Genomic DNA, 23,602 nt, shown 5'->3' with positions numbered 1-23,602 from the left:
TATTCCAGGAAGACCGGAGCATAGCGACCTTCCTCTGAAATCTCACTCTGTAATAAAGACCTTTGTTGATGACCTAGACCTTCCCTGAGCTGCTATGGGTGCTAGGTCAGAGGAGGAAGAACGATTTTATAACGGATCGTAACACACTGATGGGGTGCTGCATGAGTCCGCTAGCCCCAAGATCTCCCCCTTGGAATAGAAAGACACAGGTCATGTCATTCTGCAAGTGTTATCTTGCATTCATAAGATCAATTCCTTTGGGGGAACCAGATCAGGTTTTAGTGGAGGGTAAGGGCACTGTCGTAGACCTCTTCTACAAGACTGAGACTCACCAAGACTAGGGTAGCTTTTCCTTGGTCAAGGGGGGTCAGGGCAGCGGAGAAGAGGGCTATGCCCAGGTGCCGGGAGCATCATAGTCCCTTCAGTCTGTGAACTCATCTCATATTATGAGATAGTGGTGGACGATTCTCCTCTGCTACCCTTACATCCAGCAATTCTGGCCCTTAAGCAGAATACCCTGGACAAACTGGCAACTTTGCCAGTGAACTTCTCTGCGACAGACACTGCCATCATGAAACTGGTAGCAAAGTGTGCTCTGCAATCCGTTTCGAAGCTTGACTACTGGTTGAGGTCAGTGTGCTACCTAAGTAATAAAGACTTCTCCACTTCCCAGAAGAAGGAGGCTATGTTAGCCTTCTTCCTCCTCTGGAGAGAGAACACTGGAGTTCCTAACACAGAACATTATCAACTAGTGTATCTCAAAATTCCAGAGGCAGGTGCCTAGGAGAGATGATGATGTTGCATAATTCTTCAATGGATGGTTCCTCCCTCTTTAATGGGGAGGAAATTGAGGCAGTAGTAGACAGATGGATGAAGGCAAACCAGGACTCTCGCCTTCATAGGGCCATGACTTCATGTCCTTACTCCGTGGTACCACCACCGCAGGGATTGTCCCCAACAAAGCTTCAGGGTGCTAAGAATTCTGCACAGTTGCAGAAACAGGCAACACAACTTCAAGGTCCTTAGCAGCCCTTTCGATCTCGGGGGCACAAAGAAGGGCAGAGGGGCAAGAGAGGAAAATGCTTATGTTCCTGCTAGGGGGAGCATTCCCCTGACCAGTCCATCGGTGGAGGGATGCCTGCAGAGCAGTTGACACAGATGGATGCTCCACTGGGCTGACCCTTGATCGGTCTCCGTACTTTGACAGAGATACATGCTCTTTTGCCCTCCTCTGACCCTCCATCCGTGGATGCCAAGTTCCTACACAAAGAGATCCTCGAAGGAACAGGCCCTTCATGCCAAGGTCCAGACCATGCTAGAAAAGTAAGCTCTCCTGGAGGTCCTGGATGGGTCCCCAGGAAAGGCATCTGGAGGCGGGAGACCAGTCATCGACCTCTCAGTCCTGAATGAGTTTTTCCAACAGACTCGGTTCAAGATGGAGATGGTCAGACCGGCTGCCAAACCAAAGGACTAAATGAAATTGTTAGACCTTAAGGATGCTTATTTCCAGAGACCCATTCATCCATCCTCAAGGAAGTACCTGAGATTCACATTAAGCGGAGAGGTATACCAGTTAAAGATGGTGTGCTTCGGCCTGTCCACAGCACCGTAGTTGTTCGCTCAAATTTTCATCCTGTTGTCCACCTGGGCCCACAAGAATGGCATTTGTCTGATTCATTATCTAGGCTAATGGATAGTTCTAGCAGACTAGAGGTAGAAGGCTATCCATCAACTCCACAGAAAATTCGAGACCGGTTGCTAGGAAAATTGCTGGGTATCTCTGGGAGTTGTCTGCTGCCGTATATCAGGCGAAGTGGATTGTGTTTTGTGTTTGGTGTCATAGACAGGGTATCGCTCTCCTCAGTGCCACTATTCCAACAATAGTGGACTTTCTTTTGGACCTCAGGGAAGAAAAACTCTGCTCGGTATCAGCAGTCAAAGGCTATCACTCAGCCTTGAGGCTCGCTTTTATACTGAACTGAGTTAACATTTCCTCCTTATTTGAATTCTCTCATACTGAACTTTGAGCGCACATGCCCTCAGTTGGAAGTTAGACCTCCTTCTTGGAACATATGTACTACGTTCTCTGATAGGAGCGTCTTATGAACCTCTTTGTCAAGCATCAGAGCGTAACTTGATGTTAAAGACGCTGTTCTTGTTGACCCTGGCCTTTGCAAAGAGTCAGCGAGCTACATGGTCTTTCCTATGACATTGTCCTTTTTTTTGGGGGGGGTGGATGATACTCTGCTTTGTCCCTGAATTCGTAGCTAAGACTTAAAATCTTGCTGTAGTGGATCATAGATTTGAGCCCTTCTTGATTGAGAGTCTCTGTTCTATAAAAGATAACCCAGACCAGCTGTTACTGTTCCCTGTAAGGGCGCTGAGCCTGTCCTCAGATCAGCAGGCTCTTTGTGAGCTTGGGAAGAGTCAAAAGGAAGGTTACTAAGAACTCCATCTCATCCTATATCAAACAGGTAATTGGGAGAGCCATACGATCAGGCTCCTCACCTTCTGGTCGTCGAATCCAAGCGCTTAAGTGACACAAATACTACAAGCGGGCGTGTGAACGGCAAGCCACATTCACCGCTCACTACTTGCAAGACGTAACCCACACAAACCTAGATACTTTCATCTTGAGGCATGTGGTGGGTACACAAAACATGGTCTGTAACATCTCATCTCCCTTGTAGAATAAGTAGCAGTATTGAGGGCAGGTGTTACCTGTGAGTAAGTATAGAATGGATGTTTGATTGACTGACCCCTTCCTATTTCATTCTCCCCTCTGTTGTGGTTCAACATCAGAGGAACTCAGGAAGCTGACCTCCTCCAACTGCAGATGGGTACCATCGTCCCTTGTGTAACCCGATATGTCTATATAATTGTTATGCCCCTGATCTCCAAGCTAGGTGGAGTCGGGCAATGTGTAGGTTGAATTATTTTTAATATTTGCAATTTTTGCTAACTTATTAAATTTTGCCAAGTGTTTTACCCTGTGGATAAGGGAATTTTTTCTGGTATTTTTCAACATTGGTTCCTATGTATTTGGCCATTGGTTAGTGAACCCATGTATGGTAAATCCATGAATGAGGAGGAACAAATTTGTGTAAAATCTGACACTGTTTATCAGTAGTGTTCAACCTAGTGCTAGAGAGGTGTTTGATCTCTTTGGTACCAAGTCCCTATGTAGGTTCTTTGTAAGGCTTTAGAATCTATTCCTATGTTGATTCAGATACTCCTTAAAGCTTCAAGTAAATTTTTCTCCATAGAAAACTTTAAAAATATTAATTGCTTCACTAAAACCCCCTTACTTGCAGTGCTCACTATGGACATCAAAACAAAATTTTGTGTAATAAGAAAACATTGATCTCACATCAGTTTTCGTATTATGTCGTACTGTTACATGTTTTTATAATAATTGGTTGAACCTAGTTCATCTGTATATATACTGTAGATTGGTTTTCATGTACTTTCTGCTATACCAGCCCCCCTTCCCCCCTTTAGTCTGTTGATGTGATGGCTAACTTTATCAAAGGTGGTGTTAAATTATAGTCTGAAAGCTGTTAAATATCTCTACTCTTCTTCTTCTTCTTCTTCTTCTTCTTCTTCTTCTTCTTCTTCTTCTTCTTCTTCTTCTTCTTCTTCTTCTTCTTCTTCTTCTTCTTCTTCTTCTTCTTCTTCCTTCTCTCTCTCTTCACTGTGTAGTCAATATACTCATCAGCTTGTGAATCTAAACTGAGAGTGAGTTGTACTCTTCAACATGGGATTTTAGAACTTGCTCATTAACATTCTTTGTTTTGGTGGCAAAAATCATTATTTTGCAAATTAGAAGAGAAATAGCTTGGGCTGCTCTATACTTCTGATTATAAAGCTCAAGAATCCTGCATTTAGAATTCTTAGGAATGTTATTCAGGCTTAGCCGTATATCTCTTCACTATTTACCATCCAGGATAGCTGAGAAACTTCACCAGCTTATGAAGACTTGATCTTGATTTAACCAAAGAAAAAGGGGAGGTTAAAAGGACTATATATTTTAAAGTTTAAACAAAATAGAGTTGAAAAAGTTATTCAACTTTGTATCTTTACAGCTAGCCAAAAATGTGGTAGAAATGAAACCTTGTTACAAACTAATTAGATATGTGTAAAGTATATTGCTGAGAACTATTGATATGTGGGTGTATGCAGTGTTGTCTATAAGCAAATACTGTAGTTGTCTTTTGAATCAGTAATAAAATATTCACAAAAGATTTCAATCACTTATTGTTAATACAATGCATGGTCTGAATTAGTTTTGATGTATGGTTAAACAAACTGTGTTTATCTAATATGTATCTTTCTTTGCAGGTTCATAAATTGCTAGAAGACTTGGAAACTCAAAAGAAAGAACAAGATGGAATAGAGAAGGAAACATTTGAGGGAAGACTGAAGCAAAAGGAAAGAAAAGAAAATGATGCATTGTTAGAGGAATTGAAGAGAGAAAAGGAAAAGAATGAGGAATTAGAAAATGAGGTACAGTAACTGGAAATAGTATTACATAATGGTTTTTTATCCGATTTTACTGGATCTGAAATAAAAATATAAAAGCCAAGGGGGCTACGAAAGTTTATTTGTTCCTACAGAAATACAAACCATTGTTCTTTACATAGGGAAAATTATAACAGCAAATCTGGAATAAACCAATTAAAAATTGTAACAAGGTGTCGACGACTATCAGGTACAGTAGATAGATACCTGTAGGTAGTGGGGAGGCAACCACCTCCCCAGTGGTTCATTGACAAAGTATTTAGATAGTGGCCGTTGGCAAGGACAACCATTCCCGCTGGCTGGTTTTGGCAAACTTCATTTTATTTTATTTTCTTATCTAGTGTGTTTTTTCAAGGGGATTCTGGTCAGGGAAGTGATCCTTGCCCCTTTTGCTTTCCTGCAGAGGATTCGACCGACTGTAGCTAAGGGCTTCTTTGTATGAATGTATATTGTGGGATCCCTTTGGATGCATCCCTGCCTGACGTCTACGGGACGGGAATTCGAAATGTGTTCAAGTTTTAGTGGTCGACTTTATGGGAGGACAGTTTTCAGCATGTCTTCTTCTTTGTAGTCACTCTTAAGGTTGCTTAGTCTCGTCCTCTCACCTTGACCCAGATATTTCCTCTTCTCCCCCTCTTCTGTTGGTTCCTCTGGAGGCTTTTCTGTAAAGGAGGTTATCCTTTGAACTTGACAAGCCTCGAGGTATAGAGTCCATCCCGTTTCTCATTGGGAAACAAGTGTGTCATCCTCCTGAGGGGAGTTTTTATTTCAGATTGACATGTGTGATGCAGCCCTTATTGGAATAAGAGGCTTTCTCTGTTTCCCGCATAGAAGCATGTTTTTCTTATTCTTAGTGTAATTTATCTCAATTTGTGTTGAAATATGTGAAAAGTAACAAAATTATGCAGCGTGTATCTGAAAACAAGCTCCTGTCGTTGACTGCGGCGCGTGTTGTTATTAAATTTAGATTTACCATCACGATACTTTATAATATATTTATTTATTGACAAAACCTATATCTGAGAGGGAAATTTAGGTTAGTAAAAAAAGTCTTAATTTACATTACTTGGTAAACATTTGAAAACAATGATGGTATTCGGACAAAAATACTTCCAACCAATCAGCTATTAGGAAATTTTCCAAGCTAAATGGGTACCCTTGTGAGTCTGTGCAAATCTGCCTTGCTAAAATAAATTGACTATAGTAGGTGAATTTTATATTTTCTTTATGTACAACATTATTAATATGGTTTGATTATTTTCCTCAGGTGTGTGAATTGAAGTCGATGTTAAATGATTCCGAATTGTCTCCAAACCAACAGTATCAGGAAATGAGGAAACAGATAATCTCATTAAAGAAGGATAGGGTAAGTGAAAGTTCCTAGTGTTGGAAGATAATTTTATATAATGTACTGTCAACTTTTGATATTCGCAAAATTTTTGATGCAAAAACGCTAAATTTGACACAGAATTTCTCAACTGTAAAAATTGCCAAAGTATGAGTCAAAACGAGAAAGTTAGAGTTAGAAATCTCCAAATACAGCATCATCTTAAAAAGCCAAAATCAAAATGTGAAATTTAGCCTTAGAAATTGGCAAATAATACTTTGGTGTAGGTGACTTAAATGCCAGAATGGCGGCTGGAGAGGTATGGTGTACCAGGTGAAAATGAGAGTGGTGAGAGACTGGTAGATATGTGTTGAACAAGAGCTGATGATAATTTGTAGTTTTTCATAAAGAATTATAATAGGTATACATGGGTAAGAGGAGCAAATGGAAAATTGGTAGAAAGGGCATTGATGGATTGTGTGTTGATAACAAGAAGGATGTTTGGAAGATTGAAAGATGTGTATGTGTTTAGGGGTATGGCTAAGGGTATGTAGGCTATGACCATTTTTTGTTTGAATGCAAATTAGTTGTAGCAATAGAGTGGGGGTATGTAAAAGGGAGGTAGTAAAGGTTGAAGAGTTGAAAAAACCAGAGGTAAAAAGTGAACATCAAGAAAGGTTAGAAATGGCATATGACAGGGTGAAAGTGAGAGAAATTGGTGATCTAGAGGCGTGGAAGTTAGGAAAAGAAAATATCGTTGCGATTGCAAGTTATGTTTGTGGCAAGAAGATTGTTGAAGGCAACATGAGGAAGGGTAGTGAATGGTGGAATAAAGGAGTGAAGATGAAAGAGGAAGAAAAAAAAAAGAGGGCAATTGAAGAATGGCTGCTGAGTAATAGTGTAGAGGATTATGAAATATATAGAGAGAAAAATGTGGAAGTAAAACATAAGGTAGCTGAGGCAAAGAGGGTAGTTGACTGGAGATGGTGGTCAGAGATTGGGTCGTTCGTATGAAGAGAAGAAGTTTTTGAAAGAAGGGAAGAGAGTAAAGGATGGATTGAGAAATGAAGAGACAGTGAAAGATGAAAATGGAAGGTTGTTGAAAGAAGATGAGGTAAGGAAAAGGCGAGTTGAATATTTTGAAAGATTGTCGAATGTTGAGGATAATAGGGAGGCAGATATAATAGTTGTTGCAGATGTTGAGATGCCAGTGGTGGGAGATGAGAATGAGTGAGATTATAAGAGAGGAAGTAAAGAGAGCACTACATGAGACGAGAGCAGGAAAAGCACCTGTTATGGATGGTATGAGGGTTGAGATGTTAAAGGAAGGGGGTGTGACTGTATTTGAATAGTTGATTATATGTGTTATGTTGTATGAGAGAAGGAAGTTGAGAGCTAATGTGGGTAAGAGTAAGGTTATGAGATGCACGAGAAGGAAGTGTGGTGCTAGGCTGAATGTCATGTTGAATTGAGTTACTTGAGGAAGTAGATCAGTTTAAGTACTTGGGGTCTGTTGTTGCTGCAAATGGTGTAGTGGAAGCAGATGTACATCAGAGAGTGAATGAAGGATGTAAAGTGTTGGGGGTAGTGAAGGAAGTGGTAAAGAATATAGGGTTAGAAATGAATATAAAGAGAATTCTGTATGTGAAAGTGATTGTACCGACTGTGATGTATGGATCAGAGTTGTGGGCAATGAAAGTGACCGAGGCAAAAATTAAGTGTGATCACAGTGAAGTGTCTGAGTAGTATGACTGGTGTATCTCTATTAGATAGGGTTAGGAATAAAGTAATGAGGTTGAGAACGGGTGTAAGAAAGGAGTTAGTAGCTCGAGTGGATATGAATGAGTTGAGGTGGTTTGGTCATGTAGAGAGAATGGAAAATAGCCATCTTCTGAAGAAGGTGATGAATGCAAGAGTTGATGGGAGAAGTACAAAAGTAAAGCCAAGGTTTGGGTGGATAGACGGAGAAGAAAGCTCTAGGTGATACGAAGATAAATGTGAGAGAAGCAAAATTAGTTTGGTTATGGGGGACGTGAAACTCAATGATCATTGTCTCCACATTTTAAAGGACGAAAGGTGTGTATACACGTAGGAATAGATAACAAATTTCAAAGTAATTTGTATTTTCCCGATTTAGGCAAACCCAAGTCCTTTAAAGTTAAACTTCCCTCCTCAACCACCCCTCAGGAATGGAAGGAATAAGAGTTGGAGAAGAAAATAGAAATAATATTAGATTTGCAGATCATAGCTGACTCAGAAGAGAAACTGGAAACAAATCTTGACACAGTAAAAAGTGAGAGTGAGAAAAATGGGAGTAAAAATCAACATACAGGAAACGGAAGTGGTAACAAAGAAAATCTGGAACCTCCAAATTGCAACATCATGATGGATGGAGCATCAATAAAACAAACAAATGTCTTTGTAAATCCAGGTAGTATGATATCACATGATGCAAGATGTAATAAAGAAATAGAAAGAAGAATACTAATAGCAAAATTATATTCAACAGTCCAAAAAACCTATTTACAAAAACCAGAATAGGGATTCAGACAAAAGTTAGAGCATTGAAAACCTGTGTGTAGTCAACTCTTACTTATGGCTCAGAGACATGGACATTAAAGAAGAACTTGAAAAATAAAATAAATGTTGCTGAATTATGGTTTTATAGAAGAATGTTGAAGATCCCATGGACTGAGAGTAACAAATGAGGAGGTATTGAGAAAAGTGAATCAGGAGAGATCACTTCTAAAAGTGATGAGGATTCAGATGGAATTTCTAGGACATGTAATAAGAAGAGAAAAGATCAAACTTTTGTACCGTACAGGAAAGATAGAGGGGAGAAGAGCAAGAGGCCAGCAAAGGAAGAAGTTTTTGAACAGCTTACTGGAAGATGTAAATAAGAATGTAGCAGCTGGACAATTTATACAGAGAGTTAGAGACAGGACCAGGTGGAGGCAATTGACAGCCCACATTGAGGACATGGCACCTAGATAGATGGATAGATATAGTTTTTTTTATTAAAAACAAACCCTTCATGCCAGTTCTGTGAATTAAGAATGTCAATTGTGTGGTCTGGCTAAACTACTTATTAAAAACAATAATAATGACTCGAGTGTTCAGTGGTTGGAAAATGGGTTATGAACTTAGAGATTAAGGTGGCTTAGAAATTTGATGATAAGAGAATAGGAGTATATAATCTGAATAATAGTAATTGTAGAAGAAGCAGGATGAAGCTCAATAAGGACTATAAAATTATGGAAGGTTTATTTTAGAGTGATTCAATAATTAAGTGCACTTGACGAAGTGGAGACTACGTTTCGTGTTCAACCCATAAAGGGGCAATCTTACCAAGATTTTAATGATAATGATTGAGTATTTCCTAAAAACAAACCTATTTTATGGAGTTTTCCATACTCCTGGTCCCCTAATTTCAGTGTAAATAAGGTCTGCTTCAGTTTGCAGAGGCAAAGATGATGGAGTCCTTTCTAATAAAAGATCCCTTTAATTGTGGGATACTCACCTTTGGTAATAACTCAAAAGTATTTTAGATAGTGTATTATTGAACTCATGGGCATTTTATAACATGTTGGGCATTATAGAGCTAACTAGAAAAGCACTCAGAACTCCCCCATGGCAGCTTAGGGTTAATTTGGTTGACATTTTAATTGACCTTTGACCTAGAACTTTCAAAATTAAACCACTTCCACATCTCAACATAGCAATTAATCCCTGAAAGTTTCACTACTCTGAGTAAAATTGTGCCCTTGAAGTTGTTCACAAATAGACAAACAAGTATGAAAAGATAACCTCCCAAATTCATTGGCGGAGGTAATTAAGAAAACCCGTATTTATTTAGGCTACAGTTTTTTTTTAAACGAATAATTCTTTCCGCATAATCATGTGATATATCTACACTAATCTAAATTTTTACTGGTATTTCATGTGTTTTTTATGTTTTCAGATTAAATTGATTGGTTATCAATTTTTATTATTTTCAGGATATTTTGTCAGATGAATTGGCTACAACAATAAAAAAGAAGCAGTATTACAAAGTACAATGGGTTCGTAGTGTTAGTGAGCTTCATCATTTTAAAAAGTCTCACCTCCATGATGTCGAGGCTTTACGGTAGGTTGTTTTATGATTCTTGTAAAGCTACTACAGTACTAGTAATTGAAGATAGCCTATTTGATATGTTTATATAACCATTGATATTAGTTTTGCAATTCTTTTAAATGTTTCTAGTATTCCAAACAGTACTAAAATTGTTCCCTCTTTCAAGTGAGGCTACTGTTGTAGAAGTGCCAAAACAGGATGGAAGTTGTTTTGGGCGATCTTGAAAATGTTAAGGCTAACAGAAATACTCATTAAGCAATTGATTATGCAACACATTTACACACTATTTTGTGTGAAGACCATGGCAGCTATGGAAAAAAAATTACGAATTATTGTGATATTCAGTAATGCCCACAGTGCCTTTGCTGTTTGTTTTACAAATGCATAGAAATACAACAAAACAAAAAGGGAGAGCCAAAGAAGTTATGGGGTTAAAAAGACTTGATTAAAAAGTATTGTACTGAAAGATTTGAAATATAAAAATTGACTTAAAATTGAGTCAGGTAAATGGTGCAGCAAACCTAAAGTATGAGCATTGAATACTATTGGAAAAGACCTTCACCTTACCTCATCAGTAATAAAGCATTGTGTTTCTTCTGATGAACTTTAACTTAGACTGAAGTAATGTGTTAATTTTTTATTCATACTGTGGTTGAATTCATAAGGTGAAAGTAACAAGTCTGAGTTATTCAGTCATGACAAGTGATCAAATTTTTCTAATCAGAAAGAAATATTAGTTTTGATTATAGTACAATCCAATATAGTAGAGAAAATTTTTTGTCGAATTAAGAATTGAACTAACAAAATTAACGGAATAGATAAGGGAAAAAGGACAGTTTAGAAAAAAAAATAACCTCCAATGAACTGGAAAATATTTATGTGACGAGAGGAGAATACGTATTAACATGAATATGGCTGTACTCAAGTATTTAGATAATTTTGATAGCGATATGTGTGTGGAGTCAAATATGAATAATGAGAACTCCTCTAATTTTCTGTTAGCACTCCATGTTATCTTGTTATATTGAAGATGGATGCAAATTAAATTTTGTTTTCCTTAAGGGGACCGTCCGCCATGGTGTTTTGACATACCATCTTTCAGGAATCGAAAATAGTTTTATTGCTTCTATGTATGCATAAACATATCGTACATGGTCTCCAGAAGTTTCAGCCAATTATTTTTACAAATAATAAAGATATAGCGGTCTTTGAATGATGACGTCATCCTTACCGCATCGTCTGCATGACTGAGTTTGACAGAATTGTTTTTTTGTGTTTATTTTTGCACATATATAGCGATTTTTTCACTTATGTTTCGAAATCTCATACATCTGGCAGAAAAGGAAAGCATTGCTAGAGTGTAGATGAATGGAAACAACGAACTACGAGAACAGCAGCCAGAATTTCCTAAGACATAGAACTTATAATGAATGTGTTTGTTTACTTGCAGTTCATATGTACATTGTGTTTTCACAATATCCTCGGGAACTTTATAGCAAGGCCAATGTTACGTAAGGTCATAGAAAGAACAAAAAGTCAATAATTTTTTTTTTTACAAATAATGAAGATATAGCGGTCTTTAAATGATGACGTCATCCTTACTGCGTCGTCTGCATGACCGAGTTTGACAGAATCATCTTATCATCTTTGTGTGTTTATTTTTGCATATACTGTATATAGCAATTTTTTTCCCTTGTGTTTCGAAATCTCGTACGTCTGGCAGAAATGGAAGACATTGGTAGAGGGTAGGTGAACTAAAAGTACGAGCTACGAGAACAGTAGCCAGAGTTTCCAAAGATGTATAGAAGTTATAATGCATGTCTTTGTTTTCTTGAAGTTCGTATGTAGATTGTGTTTTCGCAACGTCCTCGGGAATTTTATAACAAGGCCAATGTTACCTAAGGTCATAGAAAGAACAAAAAGTAAGCAGAGAACAAAAAAAAAAAAAAAAAAAATCAAGTGAAGGAAACATGAATAAGAGTACAAAGCTGAAACATGCTAACTAAAACACTGGCAACAGTGAGAGAACGCTGGCAACTCATGACATCCTTACGCCAAGTTTAATTGTAAACTTAGGGTTTAAATACCTCGTTTAGGGTGCGTTTATGTAGGAATAAACAATAAAAGTTATCATAATAATGTTATCTTGATTTCTTCAAGAAAAGAAGCGAAAATTTGTTGCAAATCTTTGGGAGGGCATTACTCAAAAACATACTTATTCACACTTAGGTACATTTTTCTCATTTATAGTTTGAATTTAGAGACAAAGATATCATTGAAAAAAAGAATGAAAATCCCACAATTTCGTGAGACGGATTTTTTATTTTCTTTTTGCTTTTTTTTCACGATTATTTTGTGTCTAGACGGGAAAAAAATAAAAATTCATTGAAAAATAACTAAAACGAGAATCAAAATTCCTTCTCACAGAATTGTTCGATTTATGAAGTAGTTTTTATTGCATAAGTTTCAATACAATTGGTGTCATATTAGAGGGGAAAAATGTACCTAATTTTTAAATCATGATTTTTGCTAATAAATCAAAGTGTTTTTGATCAAATGACTTGAAATTTTTTTATGATGAAGGTATTATATATGTCTAAAATATATTTAGAAATGGTCTATTTTGGATCATTAGAAAAAAAATGGCAGACTATTCCCTTAATAAAAGTAAGCGTTCCCCATAAGGGTTATTGACATCCTTACACCGGTTGCATTAATTCAAGGGTTTTTGCAGCATTCTTTTGGCACCCAAGTGCAAATAGGGGCCAAAGGAATGCTGCAAAGACCCTTAAGTAATGCACATGGTGCCTGGGTTTCTGCTTTTTCTCTTCAATCTTGCTGTTCAACCTCTCTTCAACAATTACTTTGTAATATAACCCCAGCACGGCTATATAGCATTTATTCATTATTTCTATCCAAAAGTAAGTCATATTTTAATTAAGTTGTTTAAATTTAAAGTTTATATATCAAGAAGTTACTTTATAAATAGTTTTTATTACAAAACATTCCCATTCAAACCCATGAATAATTACCATTTTGGGGTTTAAAATGCTGTATGGTCACCAAGGACTTTCCTGTGGAAGGCTAGAACAGGAAATCCAATATGAAATAAATACCAAAGAAATATGGTCTCCCCTGCTCCTGAAAGGGAAACCTTGGACTTCAGGCACTTTTGAACTAAAACACAGCGTTTCCAATGCAGAAAATTGTCTTCTGTGGGTGTCGTCATTACTACAGTACACACACCACCATCGCATAGCCAAACAAACTAGGCTACCTGCCGTCCATGATTCCGTTGTAGAGTCAACATCTCCGTGAAGTGAAGAATCTTGGAATACAAACAAGTAGCAGGAATCACGTTTCAGTTATCACTATTTTTCTTTTGAATAGCGTTGATGTAAATTTGACTTGGTCGAATGTGTTGACGACTGAGTAAACCAATGTTTTGATCTGTAAATCTTAAGGTATTGTTAGGCATTGTCCAGGCTTCTTGAAACATGGCCGATATTTGTTTACCCTTCTCAGTGTTAAAATTGATATCCATTTCTAATAGATAGTAATTTTAGATTCCTAATTTGTATTAATTTTATACACTTTTGTCATAACTCTTAGTCAATCTGATGAATGTTGGTGATTAAAATACCTGCATAATTAATTTTTCATCCTGGTTATCATGTTTAGCATGGAAGTGTACATAAACAAAAATGCAATGAGTTATAAAACTAAAAGGAAATTTTAGGAGTCTCGTTGTGGAACAATAATTATGGATAGGATGTGTAACTTGCTGCTGCCTTCAGGTAGCCAAAATTATGAATGGTTGGGCTGTGGCACCCTAGCAGTACCAGCTGAACTCGGCTGAGTCCCTGGTTAGGCTGGAGGAACGTAGAGAGTAGAGGTCCCCTTTTTTGTTTTGTTTCTTGTTGTTGTCGGCTACCCCCCAAAAATTGGGGGAAGTGCCTTTGGTATATGTATGTATGTATATATTGATACAGTGGGGAGTAACTGTCTCAGCTTTCCATATTCTTCTGATACGAGTTTTGGAGGGAGGGAGAGGGACAGGATTGAAACATAAAGCCTATGGTTAGCGAATTCTCATAATAGTGACTCTTAAGTGACTTTTCAGCTACCAACTAGTTGAGGAGAGGGATACCTTAATATCACCCCTTTCCTTACCAATCCTGACACTATGTGATTGTGAATGGAAGGGGTAAATCAGTTGGGTACTTCCCATAGGATATATTATCTTCCTATTTGAAGACTTAGTAGACTCATATTAATGTGTTATCTTTTTCATGCCTCTTGGCTTGGTAAGCCATAGGCATACTGCAGTGTAGTTGTGGAATAAGAGTAAGCCCTTGCCCGTCTCACCGAAGACCAACTATCTACAATATTGAAGGGAAGGGTTTAGTCACACTGTGAGCCTATCTTTCTGTATTTATGAGGCCATTGTAATTTAGGAAGGGAGTGGAGATACACTTCCCCTCACCTCAGTTATATAGGCCTATTTGAAGTTTTCAGTTGATTTTTTTTTCATCTACAAATGAATGAAAGTAAAATCAATGTGTATGTATTGGATGTAATAACCCGGCCAACCCTGCCATTGTCTTTATTTGTAATGGATCCATTCCTCTTGGAATTAAGATACACTTTTGGAAAGCCTGAGAGATAAGGCGTCTGTCCTTTCAATGCGGGTGAAAGGACTTGCAAAGTTGGTAGGTCCACTGGGTGTTTATCCAGCAAGGAACAAGGGGATCTTGACTGTCCTTCAGTTCCAGATGTAGTTGTTAATGGTTTTAGAAGTGGGGTTGTGGTGGACCAGGCTCCTTTTCAGGTAATAGATTTTGGTTCAGAAGATGACTTTGATTCCAAAGAGGACACAGCTTTACTACAAAGTTCTTCAGAAGAGGCTTTGGTCTTTTTAAGGAGGCATCCCTTGGGATTCCCCTCATTGTCTACCCAGCTTTCTATGTCGAATCCAACCCTGGGTTCTGCTAAACAGGTTATCAATCATCTTGGATATGGTATGCTTGCATTTCTTACTGATGCCTTTATTATAGACAAGATAGTTGAGGTTTTGATCCACGCCCTCTGTGGCCAGCCCACTCTAGGTGTTGCCCTTCCAGGTAGTTTTGTTCCTGCCATCTGCATCCTTTCAGCTCCAGCTTGGGGATTCAGCTGTGTCTGGGCCTTCAGGTTACCAGCTTCCTAGAAGGGTACCATTGAGGGCTCCTCCTTCTGGTCCTTAAGATTTGGCTGTAGCTGGACCTTCAGATTACCAGCTTCCTAGGAAGGCTCTAGTGGCAATTCTTGCTTCCAGTCCTATGCATTCAGCTGTGGCTGTGGGTTACCAGCTTCCTAGCAAGGGTCAAGTGAACGCTCTTCCTTCCGTTACAATTATTGAAGGCTCTGTAGGAAGGGAAGGGGTAGAGGGGCTTCTGACATGGATGTAGAAGAGTGAAATTTGTTAGGAAACCCTTGGCATTCCTGTGATGGATGCGCCTTTTGACCCAAGTTGAATATTTTTCAACATGAGTATATAGACCTGCCATTCAATGACGTTGAATTTGAGAACCTTTTAGTCATTTCCAGAATCATAATAGAGGTTCAAAGATCCATCTCTTAGGGCAAGTCCCCAGTTAACCCCGTTTTTCTGTTGCCTCAAAAGTCTGCTTTGAATCCCTTAGCAGAGGCAGTATCAGACACTGGGAGGTTTTTCTTTTTGACCATAATTTACCGGATGCTTCTGTGGTGGGTGTGACAGTGACGAGCCAAAACCTTTCGTTTCCTCCAAAGTTGGAAATTGTCATCCGAGTCAGTTAGAGAGGTAGTGTTGAAAGATTTTACCAGGCCCAAAGAGTATAGTCCCTTTTTGGGGGTACACAGTATCTAGAAGAGTTTGAGGGATTCACGGAACTAAAAGGGTTTTGTGAAGTCTTTCTTCTTAGAAAATGGGACATTCAGGTAGGTAACAATCAATTGGGTGACCACTTTAGTCCCAGATAATCTTAGGAATGCAGAATTCATGCCTGGCAGACCTTGTTTAACATAGTGTCTGCTGTGGCTTCTTTGGAAGTGGGAGCTGTAGGAGGATCCCAGATGTACGCCTCTACAGTAGTAAAGCCACTGCATAAATCCATGTACGAGGCTTTGCAGAACTTTGTTAGTGCAAAGTTCAAGGTGAGGCACCACATGCTTGCAGCATTCTATCTGAAGGAGGTAAAGATAGAGGAATTTCTGTATAGTGATCTATGCAAATCTCTCTTCTCCCAAGCCCTATTGGACAAAGCCAAAGCCAAGCATCAGTCTTCACAGCAGTATTTGAAATAGGAAATCTGATGCTCTTTGGTTCCTCCTTTTTGACACAGAACCTTCATGCTTGGATTTTGTCTCCCATATTTTTGAGAACAATTTCTTCGCCCACAGCTTTACTTATTTGATGAGCTGAAAGAGGTCTTCATCCACAAAGCAATAGCAATCTTTGTAGAAAATTTGGATAGCTTTTCTAAGGAATAAGTCACCTCATCAGATAATCCCTGACTACTTGGCTCCTTTCTGCTCCACCTCTTTGAGGATAGGAAGCTTTATGCATCAATGAGAACCTCTCAATCGTGCATTTGACATGAATCTGGACTCGAACATTATTTCATAAGATCACCCAGTCTTTGGCTTTGCATAAACCATCTCCACCAGTTCCCATTGTATTTTTGTCTCTGGATAGGGTGCTTGTGTTTGGCTAAGTTAGGTCATTCTTCCATCTGCCTTAAAGAACTTTAGGAAAAGCCATATTTTTAATAGCTTTAGTCTTAGAAGCAAGAGTTAGTGAACTGGGTGCCTTTTGGAGGGACCAACAGTTCATTATCATATCTTGGGATGTCATCTGAACCTGACCCCAGGGCTCCTCTTTCAAGACAAAAATCAAAAGCCTCTTAAGAGATGAGATCTGTCTTATATTTCAGCTTTAGAGTCTGGAGAGTTAGTGGCCTCTTTCCAGTATCTACCTTGCAACTATATTTAGAGAGATTCTAATCTTCAGGAAGTAGCTTGTTTCAAAATACTCATACAGTACTAACAAGTCCCTTTCACCAGGGGCTATCTCTATCTTAATTATCTCTCTTTTAAAAGCTGATCCTGTTTCCATCCCTAAAACTTACAATGTGAGAAAAATTGCTCCATCACTTAAATTTTTTTTTTTTTTTTTGCACTAATATGCAATTTCAGGACATCCAAAGGTTGACGAGTTGGTCTGTGCATGGGTTTTTCATTCAACACTAACTGAAAAAAATCCAAGTAGTACAACATTCATGTGTGGTACTTGCTTGCTTGGGACTTGCGGCAGGTACTTGGAAAAAAAGAATTCTTAAACGGAAGCTTGATAAACTGCATTGATAACCTGCATTCAGTGTTCCCTCAAGTCAGACTTGTTAGTTTTTCTTCACATTTATACAAACTTGTTAAGTTATTGTATATTATAGCTGGGTGGTAGACAGTTGTCTTTAATGGTACACAAGTCTACTTAATTAATGCTTTGGTACTAGTCCTTGGGGACCACACAGCACATTAACCCCAAGAAAGCGGTTTTGCCGAAGGAAACCCTATTTTTGGGGAGATGTGTTATCTCCATGACTCTCCCTCCTCCCCAGCCTTGTGCAGGGAGCCAGACAATAGATTGTCACTTGGAAATAATAAATGGTGGCTGGACACAAGTTGATTCCCAGGTAGAATGTTTCCCAGCTGTAGCGTATGTTCATTCGGCTGTGGGATGATGATGTGATAATGACATCACCCATAGTAGACGGTTTTCAGCATTGGAGGTGCTGTGTTCGAGTTCAAGAGTGCCTGAACTCGATCTCTCTCTTATACACTGGATTTGTGCTTTGCAAATTGATAAACTGGCCCGAGAGCAGGGAAGACAGTATTTTTATGGTATTTATGTCGTATTAAATTCCCTGTTCTACCCTTTCACTGGGAAATTCTTGTAGACCATACAACCCCTCCCCAAAAGTAGATTTTCCTTCATGAAAACTAATTTTTAGTGCTCTCCCTGAAGTCCGTAAAATCTCCTTTTGGCATATAATTCAGGATCCAAAGAGTTCCTGCGTAGTGAATCTACCTTCATCTGACTGACTTGTATGTGATTAAGGGTTTAAATGGTAATACTTTTTGGTTTTATGAAAACGTTATTCTCAAAACAAGTTTTTGATAAATATTTTTATTTGAATTTACTTTGTCCATAATATCTTTTATCAACATGCAGGTTAATGCTTGTGTTTATAAAGTAAGTTTATTTTCTCTTTGGTTGAACTAGTACATTTTTCACCCTTGATTTCAGTAGATGTGAAATGGAAATGTCATCTCCTGAGCCATTGTTTCCTCATCCCCAGCATCACAAGAGCAGGTTTAGGAGCCACAATATAGATGGGTCCCAAAGGAAAACCAAGTTGAGCTCCAAGAGCTGCAAATCTGGAAAGGGTTCAGAGTCTTTATATTCAGTGAAGTCAGCATTGGACTCGCAACGATTGAAAGAGAGAGTCAATGTGGAGCCAGGTTGTAGCTGGATGGATCAGTCACCAAATCGGGAAACTGGTAATCGAATCGAACCGAAAGTGAGTGGTCTGCCTAGAAATAGAACAGAGGCTGAAAGAACAATTGATATTGGGAAGGTGCGTAGAACAAGTATGGGAAATTCGGGTGATTTTGAAGAGTTTGTAAGAAGGAAAAGTAATGATGATCAGTTAGAGAGAATGTTAAAGGAATGTGTGTGGAAAGTGGGGGATTAATTATTCATGCTGACAAACAAGGATGTCAACATTCTTGCATAGTGATGGCACATAGGCTTATTTATATTTGAGCCAAAACTGTGTTTTGTTGTAAAACTTTGTGTCGTGTAATGTACACATTAATTGTTTGTGGATATGCAAAGTCTCATGGATAACTTAAGTGGTCAGTAATAGTGTATTGTGAGGCATACATTCAGTGATTGCTGGTAATTAAATAGAACAGTTTCAAGTGGTGGTGTCTTTCGAGATCAACTGCAGTCATTTGTGAAAATCGTTGGTCATCCCAAACATTCATTAAGAAAGGAAAATCTGCAAAAGTACCAGAATGGGTATAATATTCTTGTTTGTAAAATGAACTTCAGTGTTTTGCGAGATGCATATTTTGACACGAGTGTTTACTTCTATTTCACATGAAAGTCGTACTTTGAGTGAAGGAAACTAGCCCTTTTCAATGACATGTGAAGTTGTATTTTTCACTTTAGTAGGCAGTTGGAATGATTTTCATCCAGAAAATGTTTGTTGTTTGAAAAGGCAAAAAGTTTTGATAAGGTTTTATAAGTAGGCTTTTCTAGGTGATGGGCTAGTGGCATTGTACAACATTATCATCAGGAAATCAAGATAATGATTGCTTAATCACACTTAGTAGACAGAATAGATGGTAAGACTGACAAGTTCAAAACATTCCATGAAAAAAAACTCAGAAATTGAATAAGCTAACTGTTGCATTTGCCCAAGGTTAGATAAGTTACCCATCTGTATAGTACTGTATTTCAAAGTTGGGAAAGTGTTTGTATTATTTCTCTCAAGATGACAGGAATATCAATTGATAAAGAATGGCTGGGAAAATGGAGATTATCAAAGTAGTCTCTGTTAAGTGTTTGATACTTGGGAAAGATCATCCTTATCTGGTTAAAGATTTACACCTTGCTGTCCTGTGCATGGTAATAAGTAGGTTATTTATGAATTGAATAGTTCTGTATTGGTATTTTCTTCTTCCTAGTTATGATAGATGATTTTTTACAAGGTGAGTTTGAAGCAGCACAATTGCTTTTTTTTCTTCACCAAACCTACTGCGCAGGTAGTAGCTCTTTGAGTAATCTGTCATATATTTTTACTAATTTAAGAATTCCATCCATTGATTATGTATGATTAAGTAACCTGTGAATTATTATGTAGAAATACAAAGGGAACTTGAATGTGGTTTGATGGTGCTATTTCTCCTTTCTTTTCATCACTTCGTGAATTAAGTTCGCAAACACCAAGTGAATGGTCTCTTATTTTGGGATAATCGTGTACCTTGCACATTGGTTTCTGTTCAAACTTTTTTTTTTTTTTTTTTTTTTTAATTTGCATGTAACCTTTTATAGAGTACAACATCTTTATAGTGTGAAAGTCAAGTTGAATCAGATAAATGATAATTTCTTTGTTTAATATATTACATCTATTGATGGACTTGAATGATATTGATTATACAAAATCTTTAGTTTATTAGTTCTCTATGATTAAGTTTCAGAAGGCAAAGCATTGGATTTCTTCTTCCAATAGAATCTTCCCTCTCTTCATTCCATTTTTTTTAATGGATAGAGATGTAGTTGATGTTCCTAGTGAAATGAATTTAATCAAATTATCATACTGCTATAGAAAATTTTTGCTTATGTATACATATATGTTAGTAGGACATAACCAAGCATATAGTTTACAGTACTGTATATGTATGCATATATTGCTCTTATGTCAGTTTTGGATATTGATAAGTATAGTTCAACAGTAAAAGGCACAACCTATTTTACTACATAGTATTTTCTTGCCGACATTGGGTTAGACTATTTTCTGTGGGGTCAAGGGTTTTTACACTGCAGTTTTTTTTTCCTGTTAGGTTAAACGAATACTTTTATATCATTTTATGTATGGCATCATTAGAAGCAGTATTTTGGACCCTTAGTAATAGTAAATAAAGTTACATTGCATAAGAATATGAATGGAAGGAAAATCATTGTTTTATTTATCTTGAAACAGTTCATTAAATGTAAGAACTTATTTGGAAACAATGTTTTTAATTGATTTTTCTCAAGATTTAAGTCTGGGTTTTTTTGTGTCTATTTTGCAATGAAGTAATGGTTCATTTTAAGTAAAGTGGTATAATTTGTGTGGACTCCGGTTTAACTTTTACTTAGCATAATCAAGACAGATATTTCTATTGAAAAGGAGCAACTAAGTATAAAAAGTTTACACTTTTTGTCTTTGTGCTGTACAGTACTATTATATTTTTATCGAAAAGAGCGTGCTCCTCATCTTTATAAAACTTTGATAAAATAGGGTTTGCAGCTCATGGAATGTATACATTAGATTTTTAATATTATAATGCTCTCTCAATTTCAGTGCAGTTTTTTCACCATTTTCAAAGGAGTCCCATTGTGGTTTATGTAATATACATTACATTTCTTGTCGCAGTAGTAATTGAGAAAAGTGTGTAGATTACTAAGGCCAAGTTATTGATGGTAGGAAGTGGATGCCTTTCAAACACTCGTATAGAGTTATAGTGATGCATCTTTTCATTATAAGGAAATTACTTTTTTATGTTAATTTGCTTCCATTTTTTTGTATACCTATTATCTGTTAAGAAGCCATAGTAGTGTTGTTAGGTAGGCTGCTGTGTAATGTTTTCTTACAATATGCTGTTCCAGTTGATAAACTTGTATATTAAAATACAAAATTTAGAATTAAGAAATACTTGCCATGAGTAAAGCACAGATCTAAAGCCTACCATGTTACTTACTAGTAAAGTAGTATTAATTTAGCACTAAACCAATATATAGTCTGGGCATATTGTAATTGGACTAACTTTAACAAGGCATTAATAAAGAGTAAAGCCATATGGGTAATTTCTTTGCCATTAAGTTTTCATATATAAGAAAAATATATTCACTCCTGGTTTGTGCTTTTTTATATAATTTGTTGGGTGGTATAGTATGCACGTATCCTCAACACAACCATCAAGTTATACCTTCTGACAAATATTTCTTTAGATTATACATTCAATAGAATCGGTTTAATACGAATAATAATTTAAAAGAAACATATTTTGTGTTTTGTAATTGCAAACAATTGCATTGTTAGAGAGTTGCAAGTTACAAAGGCAACAACTAGTTTAGAATCTCCCTAAAGAATTATGATATCCTATGAAACGTGAGATGAGACAAATCTCTCGACCCTTCTGACCTGTACGAAGCTTCACTCTTAATGGACTTGTTTTTGCAAGAACCAAGTGGAGGGTCAGGATCCTCTGTTCAGGGCAGTTTGACTTATCAGCATATCTACTTCATTAGAGGTATAGCAGCTGTGGTTGGAATGACCTCGTCTGGTAAGAAGGTATTTACTTTATCCAAGTTTGACGTCTCTCCACGAAGGGATGTAGGATCACTAGTGTGTTTCAGTGCTGTCATCTGTAATGATAGACTGATTTTAGATTAAGATTACTAGTAGTATGATATGTAACATGACACAAATTCTGTAGAGATTAGTTATTAAGGGTATAGTAACACCTTGGTTTACTAATAACTCAGAGTACAAGCAGTTTGGTATACGGTGTGACCATCAAATTTCAAATCAATCTACGAGCATTTTATCGGTCTGCGAACAAAGGTTTCCCCCCATGTCTGCATATTTTATGGACAAGTACTAACAAGATCATCATGCATACTCATGCGCCACCCACGCAGTGTTCATTGACTTTTTTCACTATTTTGTTTTCGTATTAGCTTGTAACCACCCCTTCCTCAGGTCCTGACTCTCTCACTCTCAGAGAAGAAGAATCTCTCATGCATGGCTTTGGAATGGTTTTTTGTACAGTTGTGATTGCTTTTGTCCATCACAAAGACATTTTTTGCTTCATTATAAAGGTATCAGTATTGTGACATGGGCCCCTAAGGTGATTAGAAAAGATGGTAGGAAGAAGAAAAAGCATGCTGGTGTACGTTTGCTACTTTAACCTCCATGACCATGATTGTGAAAGTTACAATTCTTAACAATAAAGAGGATATCAAAGCATTAGATGAAGCGGAGCAGATGGTGTCATTGACGGATCAACGGCAACATGATCTTAACACTGAAAGTTATCTTTTTTATCTGGATTAATGAGTAGTAGTTAGATCGTGGTATGGTTACCAAAAACAGTACTTAAGATAAAGCAATGGTATTGGAGCTGAATAAGAGACAGTTTCAAGAGAATGTATATTTCAACTGAGAAGGAATTTTAAGAATGTGGGAAAGTGTAAAGTTTTATAAGATACAATTTCATCAGTGCGAGTACTGAATATATTTAATGATATTGACAATGTGATGTCTCATGTCCATAGTTTTAAAGAAAACTACAAAGAAGTTGACTCTAGATAGATTCCTTGTCAAAACTGAATGTGATAGAGTAAACAGTTAATAAAGTATCCAGAAAGCATAAGTTAAGTAGGCAGTTATTGATAGTGAATTCCTTTCAAGAGAGTGTACTCCCAATATTTTACCCAAAGTTCTTAATGAGGCAGATTCTTCCTTCAAGCAGTAAACCCCTTCTCCCTCTCTTTTCCCTCATGCCTGGTACGACTCACCTGTACTCTGTGAGGTAATTTGTCGGTATTTCTGTTTTGTATTGCAAATTATTGATTTGCATTCATACTTTGTAAGGGTCTATAATTTCCTCTTCATATGATATTAAAAACCTTTAAAAATGATTCTATACAGTACAGTATGTGTATTTATGACTGTGAAATGTGTCACGGACAAATAGGTTATTTTATACAAAGGCTAAACAGTAAAGTAAATGCGCAGGAAGTAGGGCGGATATTGCTGAGCTATCACCTTGTCTCCCTGATC

At 37.4% G+C, this 23,602-nt stretch overlaps 1 protein-coding gene across 5 annotated transcripts in view; it reads left to right on the top strand.

Moving 5' to 3' along the window:
• The window catches only part of LOC137640215 (centrosomal protein of 120 kDa-like), a 56,256-nt gene extending 34,643 nt beyond the window's left edge, over nucleotides 1-21,613 (top strand). For 4 of the 5 annotated variants that reach the window (XM_068372767.1, XM_068372764.1, XM_068372769.1 and 1 more), the window contains 4 exons: nucleotides 4,342-4,506; nucleotides 5,789-5,887; nucleotides 9,847-9,974; nucleotides 18,292-21,613. In XM_068372767.1, the coding sequence (XP_068228868.1) occupies nucleotides 4,342-4,506; nucleotides 5,789-5,887; nucleotides 9,847-9,974; nucleotides 18,292-18,739 (840 nt within the window). In that variant the 3' untranslated portion in view covers nucleotides 18,740-21,613. The remainder of the gene's footprint in view (nucleotides 1-4,341; nucleotides 4,507-5,788; nucleotides 5,888-9,846; nucleotides 9,975-18,291) is intronic. The other variant, XM_068372765.1, reaches the window with a different exon arrangement.
• Nucleotides 21,614-23,602: the final 1,989 nt, after the last annotated feature.

Source organism: Palaemon carinicauda, chromosome 4 (genome assembly GCF_036898095.1).
Source record: "Palaemon carinicauda isolate YSFRI2023 chromosome 4, ASM3689809v2, whole genome shotgun sequence".
Lineage (NCBI taxonomy): Eukaryota > Metazoa > Arthropoda > Malacostraca > Decapoda > Palaemonidae > Palaemon > Palaemon carinicauda.
This window is presented reverse-complemented; position numbering and strand designations above follow the sequence as displayed.